General features: G+C 39.2%; 1 protein-coding gene across 2 annotated transcripts; it reads left to right on the top strand.

Moving 5' to 3' along the window:
* The first annotated feature begins 3,257 nt into the window (after positions 1-3,257).
* On the top strand, positions 3,258-5,468 carry LOC308397322 (E3 SUMO-protein ligase ZBED1-like). Of its 2 annotated transcripts, XM_080883176.1 has the most exons (3): positions 3,260-3,941; positions 4,131-4,555; positions 4,720-5,466. In XM_080883176.1, the coding sequence occupies exons 1-3, from the start codon at positions 3,489-3,491 to the stop codon at positions 5,393-5,395; spliced, it is 1,554 nt and encodes a 517-aa protein (XP_080739302.1). In that variant the 5' UTR covers positions 3,260-3,488; the 3' UTR covers positions 5,396-5,466. The 2 variants fall into 2 exon arrangements, with proteins under 2 accessions (XP_080739301.1, XP_080739302.1); XM_080883175.1 differs by having other exon boundaries at positions 3,258-4,555; positions 4,720-5,468.
* Positions 5,469-7,607: the final 2,139 nt, after the last annotated feature.

The following is a 7,607-nucleotide window of genomic DNA, read 5'->3' as shown; positions in this document are numbered from 1 at the left end:
TAGTAATGAATGAACAGTTGATGCTCAGTGTTTGAATTAGAGTCAATAAGGAATAACTCATAAAGAAAATGGGGAGATAATCACGTTACCGCTAATTATGAATTACTCATTACCTAATGATTCACTTATTTAGTATCTCCCAGAGCATTCTACAGTAGAAGAAAATCATTATCAATAATAAAGTCTTAAATCAAGGGTAATTAGGGAAGTATTGAAGAATGACTGATTACATATGAGTTTTTCTTGATTTGTTGGTCATTCATTCTGTAGTAACTGAGCATATGTGTCTCCCTATTAAATGTAATGGTCTATGTGTGCATTTCCCTCCTTTTTGAACATGTGACAGCCACACAAACATGAAGGAAATAAGGCAGTTGCACTGGATGAGTTACAGGGAAACAAGTAAAAAGGGTCAGTTCAATTTTATAAACTTAAATAGTGACGGAAGTGATAGTAAAATACCTCACAGAGGATTGCTTGTGTCTTATGATTGAAAAAAATAATTAGTTAGACCCATAGGGCTGATTTTCTATAACACTGCCAAAAGATCTATACATATAGGTAACTTTAAAATGAATCTTCTATATGTAAAGTCTGTGTGCATGTATGTAAACAAATCTATACCCAACCCCGAAGCAGCTAATCTGGCTACAGAAAGAGACATGCAGGCATACTGAGGTGTCACAGATAGAGAGGATGGATATCTCTCACTGTCACCTGAAGACAACCTAAAGGGCACCATAGACTGACCTGGAAAATGACACCTGCATCCTCCATGAAATTAAACAAACACACACAGCAGCCATGCAAGCAAAGTTTGTTTTAGGCCTCGCTTAAAACATATCGATCTGAAATGAGATGTGGTCAGAGAAGGGATGAGGTTAGTAAGGTATGTGTGTGTGTGCGTTTGTGTGTGTGTGAGGGTCATTCGTGTCATTGGCAGTGGTTGTTTACCTAGAAGCGATTGCTAGCCTCACACACAAGCCCTTCCCAGACAGAGACGCGTGGTAAATAATAGAAGAGTGATGACAGAGGGCAGACGCACACAAACACAGATCAGCATCAAGGTTAAAGATGGGTGTGGGTGTAATGGGAGAGCTCTTTATCAACATGTCATTAATATAGGAGGAGGGTTCACCAAACCAGGGAGGCAGAGAGGAAAGAGGCAGTCATACTGTGAGCAAGGGTCCTGACATCTGCATAACAAATGCATGAGAGGTCTGTATGTCACAGTGACAGCTGAGTCAATATGAATTCGGCTGCAAAGTAGAGTCAGGTGCCTGACCCCTAACTTAGTCATATTGCAGACTTCACTTGATGCTCACAAAATAGCTCAAGATCAGATATCATAACATTAGCATTCATGTGATTTTCATTGCCAGCTACACACAAATGTTACAGTGAATAACTTCAAACGTCTTCCGCTGTTCAGATGTTCGGCATGCTTGTCCTCATCATGACTGGACTACATGATTGGTCTTTTAGGAAATAAAGATAATTTGCACTTGTTGGATTTTTAAACAAAAGCAGGGAAAATACAACACATGAGAACATGTTTGACACTAGTTTTGCTTCATGGTTCAAGTTTTTGGATCAGCTTGTGCACCCTAAAAAGCAACGGACCTTAAAAGCTCAGCCTCACTTAATAACCATTTGCCACATATGGTGGGTTGTCCCTTGTGTCTTATGTTTTGCTTTGTTTCCTTTATCTTATTATTCCCTGATTTGTCTCTGATGCACCCTCGTGTTACCCATTTCCCACATTGGCCTTTGTAGATTTATGGCCTCAGTTTTCCCCTGGTCAATTAACGTGATGTCTGTTGTCCTTCCTCATCTTCTCCAAACCACTTATTTTGCTTGTGTTAACTTCAGCTAATTGTCACCAGCCAGTGATTGTGGACTTGTGGCCACATAAAGGTTAATTTTTCATCTGTTTGGTTTTTTTAAATAATAATTCAATCCTACTACACGGATAAAATATGTAAATATTAAATGAAAGAAAAGCAATGCTCATAGTCTTATTTTTATGTCTCCGGGAAGCACATCTGGATATTTTTCTTGATAATATTTTTTATTTAAGTGTTTAAAATATAAGTAATTTTATGAGTACATGGATATACAAAATTATCTCAATAAACCGAATCTATTTAATTGACTCAGCACACAATTATACATTTTAATAATACAAAGTAATGTAGTAAGTTGCTGCTGTCTACAAATAAAATACCTGTACTGTTAAGGGCAATCTAGTCCCTGCATCTCTGTGTAAAAGATGAATGCATTTTAAGTTTGAAAAGTTAAGCCAAACCCTGCATTCTTTCTGATGGCCAGCAGGGTGTGACTGTAGTGAAGTTTGGGGGAAAACAGTGCTCAGATCCTGGGTTTGGGACTTCACTTTCCCAATGAGTTTAAGGCCACTTTTGTCACATTCCCGGGTCTGTTGACCCAGCGTTTTAAGTTTTAGTTTATTTGGATGTCAATGTTTATGTTTAAGTTTGTTAGGTTAGTTAAATTCATTTGTTTATTAGATTCCCCTTGTGTTTTCTTCCACTATATCTAAGTTTAACTTTATGTGTTTCATGTTTGTTTGTCTTATGTTCAGAGATGGGCAGTAACGCGTTACTTGTAACGCGTTACTGTAACCTGATTACTTTTTTCAAGTAACGAGTAAAGTAAGGGATTACTATTGCAAAAACGGTAATTAGATTACCGTTACTTTCCCGTAGGAACGCTGCGTTACTGCGTTACTAAAACCGTGATTTTTTGCGAGAATGTCTCACGACAGTGACGTAAGCGAGTGCGCCGTTAGTGACAACAGCTGTGTGCAGATCAACAATGGATCACATATCGATTGTGGGAGAGAGTATGAGTGTGCAGCGTTTAAAGCGTGGAAGTACTGACCTTACTTTGAGTTTGATTCCATAAAAAGTGACAAAAACATTAGTGTCCTTCGTGCGTGGGAAGAAAACTTCTTTTTACAGCGAAAAAAACCCCTAAACTTCCAAGCAAGCACCGAGTGCGCAACGACGTAATGGGAAACTCACAGAGAAAGTCGCGGATTCTTCAACTGACCGCGGCACACCTGCACCAGGGTAAACCTCCGCCTCCCGCAGTCCTGCTTTACAGGCAAGGCAAGGCAAGGCAAGGCAAGTTTATTTGTATAGCACAATTCAACAACAAGGTGATTCAAAGTGCTTTACAGAGACATTAGAAACAAGAACAAATAAAAAGCATGATTTAAAATTAGTGCTGTCAAAATTATCGCGTTAATTGTTAAGATCAACGCGAAATGTTTAATGCATTAAAAAAATTTAACGCTGATTTTGTTTTTTTATTAATTTCCTGTAATCTAAGACCTTTAAATTCATGAGCACCTCTGGAGGAGGGGGCAACAGTGTGCTATGCTGGCGTTTGGCCTGACAGAAATGATTAGAAGAAGAAGTGACACCATGCTACTATCTAGCTAACACTAGCTAACACACGCAAGCATGGACGAGGGCGGACTTTTGGGTGGAAAGTTTCTCTTTAAGAAGTTGCCTGATGGCTTGTTGGACAAAACGAGAGTAAGATGCACAATTTGCAACGCTGAATTCAAGTACCACAGAAGCAGTTCATCACTGGCGTATCACCTGAGAGCAAAACACCCAACTGAATCCACCTCTACGGGACCTCGCCAGTCTACGCTTCAGGAGTATGGTGCTTGTGGACGAATAACAAAAAATGTGAGAGAAAAGGTAACCAATTCCTTGGTTGTTTGGATAGCTAAAAACTGCCGACCAGTTAGCATAGTAGAAGATGATGGACTGAGAGAAGTCATTCGTGCTGCATCAGGAGATGAGTGTTACAATCTGCCCTCGAGAGGAACCATTGTGTCGAGACTGCACACTTTGTATGGGGACCAGAGGGCTCAGCAGTCCAGCAAGCTTGTGCAAGTAAGGAATGTCGCTCTCACCGGAGACCACTGGACTTCGGTGAACAACGATAATTACTTGGGGGTCATGGCGCATTTTATTGATAACGACTGGACTATGCAATCGTTTGCACTAACAGTGAGTAAAACTGAAGAGAGACACTATGCTGAGGCGTGTGCTGACCATTTTCTGAATGTTGCAAACGAATGGAAAATCAAGGACAAGGTAACCACGCTTGGCACCGACAGTGCTCGTAACATGGTTGCAGCCGCCAGACTACTTCCATTTGAACACATGCCCTGCATGGCCCACATTCTGCAAAGAACGGTCACAGTTTCTCTTAATGACAGCGCATTTGAAAGGGCTCTGGCCAAATGTCGCAAGATTGTTGGACATTTTAAGCATAGTCCAGCAAACGCTCAGGAATTAAAGGCACAGCAAGCTGCACATGGACATCAAACAGAACCGCTTGTTCAGGACGTTCCAACAAGATGGAACTCCACCCTAGAGATGATCAAGCGGATCCAGAGAAACAAATTTGGGCTGACCACCATCCTGACTCAACAAAACAGCAAGGTGACTATGTTGACTGACCAGGAGCTTGACAGACTGCAAAAGCTGGAGGAACTACTGGAACCTTGCAGGTAAATACATTTTGTTTCTCATGATTGTGTGTCTATCTTTGCATTCTAGCTTTGTTTTCAAGTATGTTCTCCACCTCCACCTCTCTGTGTATTTTCATATGTAGTTTTTATGTTTGTCTCTGTGTGATTAATAGAAAAATACAGACTTGATCTTTCTATTGCAGATATGTTACCGAACTGCTGGGAGGAGAGCGGTATGTCTCTTGTTCCATGGTGTTGCCAGCCTTGTGTCATTTGTTCAGGATTATGGAGCCCTCAGATGATGACCCAGTCTACGTTTTGAGGTTTAAGAAGATTTTTACCACAGACCTAGCTCAGCGGAGGGACAGCAGCAATCTCACATGGCTGAAGATCGCTACTGCCCTTGATCCCAGGTTTAAAGATCTTAAATGCCTTTCCAAAGATGAAAGAAGAGAGGTGTGGGCATCAGTACATGACCTTCTGATGTCAGAGACGGATGCACACCAACCATCTGCTCAGACAACAGAGGAACCCTCACCAAAGAAGAGCAAGATGTCCATCTGCTTGCTGGGTTCTCCTGATTCAGATACAGAGGAAGAGGAAGATGCTATAGACTGCTGTCTGAATCTGTACAAAGCAGAGCCCAAAATTGACATAGGAGAGTGTCCACTACAGTGGTGGTTAAAGAGAGAAGGAGCACATGCCAGGCTGGCACCTATTGCACGCAAGTACCTGTCAACCCCTGCAACCACAGTGCCTTGTGAGAGATTATTCTCACTCTCAGGTCACATCATTCAAAAGAAGCGTGCTTCTTTGTCATCAGACAATGTAAACAGAATAGTCTGCCTCAGTAACTGGCTGAGTGCAAAGAAGGACTAATCCAGATTGCTCCTTTGAAGTGAAAAATGTTCAACATTCTGGGTTTTCAGCTGTGTCTTTTTGTGTTTTAAATACTGAGTTTTGTGCACCCTTTATTGTTATGATATTTACTTTAACCTGTAGGCCTGGGTTCAGTCACTGTTGATGGCCTTAAAGGTTTTTTGTAAGTTTTCACTGTGTTAAAGATTGATGAAAACTATTAAAATTCTCTTTGAATTTCAGCATACATTCTTTGTGTTTATTCTGCATTTACTTCATTGTGTTGCATAAATGTCTGTTACAATCTTAAAATATAAAGAATAAAAAAAATGTAATTGGAGCCAGGCTATTAATAAAGTAATTGAGATTAATCGCAATTAATAACAGAAAATTGTGAGATTAGTTAGTTAATTTTTTTTAATCTATTGACAGCACTATTTAAAATTGATTAAAACAAGCAAATAAACTAACTAACTAACAAACAAACAAACAAACAAACAAACAAACAAACAAACAAACAACAGTATATAAAATCAAAACAGATAAAATCAGAACAGTAGATAAAATCAGTAGTTAATGTAAGTTTTGAAATTTAAGCTTAAAGTGTGGATTTGGTGCTTTATTCAAATGCAGCTGAGAACAGGTGAGTCTTCAACCTGGATTTAAATAAACTGAGTGTTTCAGCTGATCTGAGGCTTTCTGGGAGTTTGTTCCAGATATATGGAGCATAAAAGCTGAATGCAGCTTCTCCGTGTCTGGTTCTGACTCTGGGAACTGATAAAAGACCGGATCCAGATGACCTGAGGGATCTGGATGGTTCATACTGGGTCAGGAGGTCATTGATGTATTTTGGTCCTAAATCATTCAGAGCTTTATAGGCCAGCATCAGAACTTTAAAGTCTATCCTCTGACGGACAGACACTAGTTTTGCTAGTGTCAGGTGAAAATAGTGCAACAGGACCGCTGAGTCTTTGACTTTATTTATTTTCTGCTGTGAGAGTGAGTGTAAACACAAAAAATATTTTATTTTATGTGCTGGAATGTGTAGAAAATAGGTTTAAATGTTAAACTAATTTATTCAAGTCAGAGAATGTTGCATATAATTAAATTTTTGCTTGATGCATAAAGTTAAAAGATTAAAACTGATAAAACAAGTTAAAAAAAGAGACTTTTCCATTTGATTACATTTTGTATGATGGATTATGTAGAAAAAGTAGAATTGGGCTGAAAGATCTATCGCTTTATCACCTCTTCAGATTGTAAATCGTGTTTTTAAAAAGTAACCAAGTAATTAATTACTTTTGAAAATAAGTAATCAGTAAAGTAACGGGATTACTTTTTGGGGGAAGTAATCAGTAATTAGTTACCGATTACTTTTTTCAAGTAACTTGACCAACACTGCTTATGTTATCAAGTTCGTGTTGTCATGTCTGCATTACATTCTGTTTCCTGTTTTATTGTGAAAGTCCTTGCCCTATGTGCATTGTGTCTAGTTTTGCTTCCCCTTGTCTTGTTAGGTCTGATTTGTCCCAGCTATGTTCCCACCTGTTCCCCATTCCCTCATTATCCTCCTGTGTGTATTTAGTTTGTGTTTTCTCATTCAGTCTTTGTCAGGAGACATGTTTCCATGTCGCCAGGATTTTCCACATTCAAGGTTTTGCTCTTTGTCTTCAGCATTCAGTTTTCCCAGTTTAGTTCTAGTTAGTTTCTCCCCAGTGTGCATGTGCCTTTTGTTTCCCCACCTTTTAGCCATATTAAAAGGCTTGCCTTTTGTTAATATTCAAGTTTAGTCTCATGTTCCTTTGTGTCTAGATTTTGGGTCCACTCCTCAATTCATACAGTGTGCTGCTGCATACTGTAACAACTTTGGTTGAAGTCTTACTGAATGATGCATAAATTATTTGAGAGGGTAAAGTAGGGAACACTTTAGGGTGGGTTGCCTTTGTGATAAACAGATTGTTACAATATGAGCTTTCAGTGTCTTTTGGTTTCTCAGGCAGACTGACTCCTCCCACATTATGCCTCATTTCAAAACAGCTAAATAAGTCATGTGTAATGTCCACGCACGGATTTTACGTTCCAGCAACTGACTTAAATACAATTTGATGAACTTGAAAGTTTCTTTTTAACAGGTTTTTCTCTATGTCACCTTGAGACCAGCTGTACAGAACATACAGTTAGAAAGAAAGTGTAAAGTAAAGAAGACACAGAGAAACATATCAGTAGAAGAAAG

The sequence above is a fragment of the Rhamphochromis sp. 'chilingali' genome (assembly GCF_963969265.1).
Source record: "Rhamphochromis sp. 'chilingali' genome assembly, chromosome: 5".
Taxonomy (NCBI): Eukaryota; Metazoa; Chordata; class Actinopteri; order Cichliformes; family Cichlidae; genus Rhamphochromis; species Rhamphochromis sp. 'chilingali'.
This window is presented reverse-complemented; position numbering and strand designations above follow the sequence as displayed.

Coding starts and splice junctions, on each gene's coding strand:
- LOC308397322 (XM_080883175.1), top strand. CDS start 3,489: ATGGACGAGGGCGGACTTTTGGGTGGAAAGTTTCTCTTTAAGAAGTTG. Junction 4,556..4,719: donor GAACTACTGGAACCTTGCAG/GTAAATACATTT, acceptor TTTCTATTGCAG/ATATGTTACCGAACTGCTGG.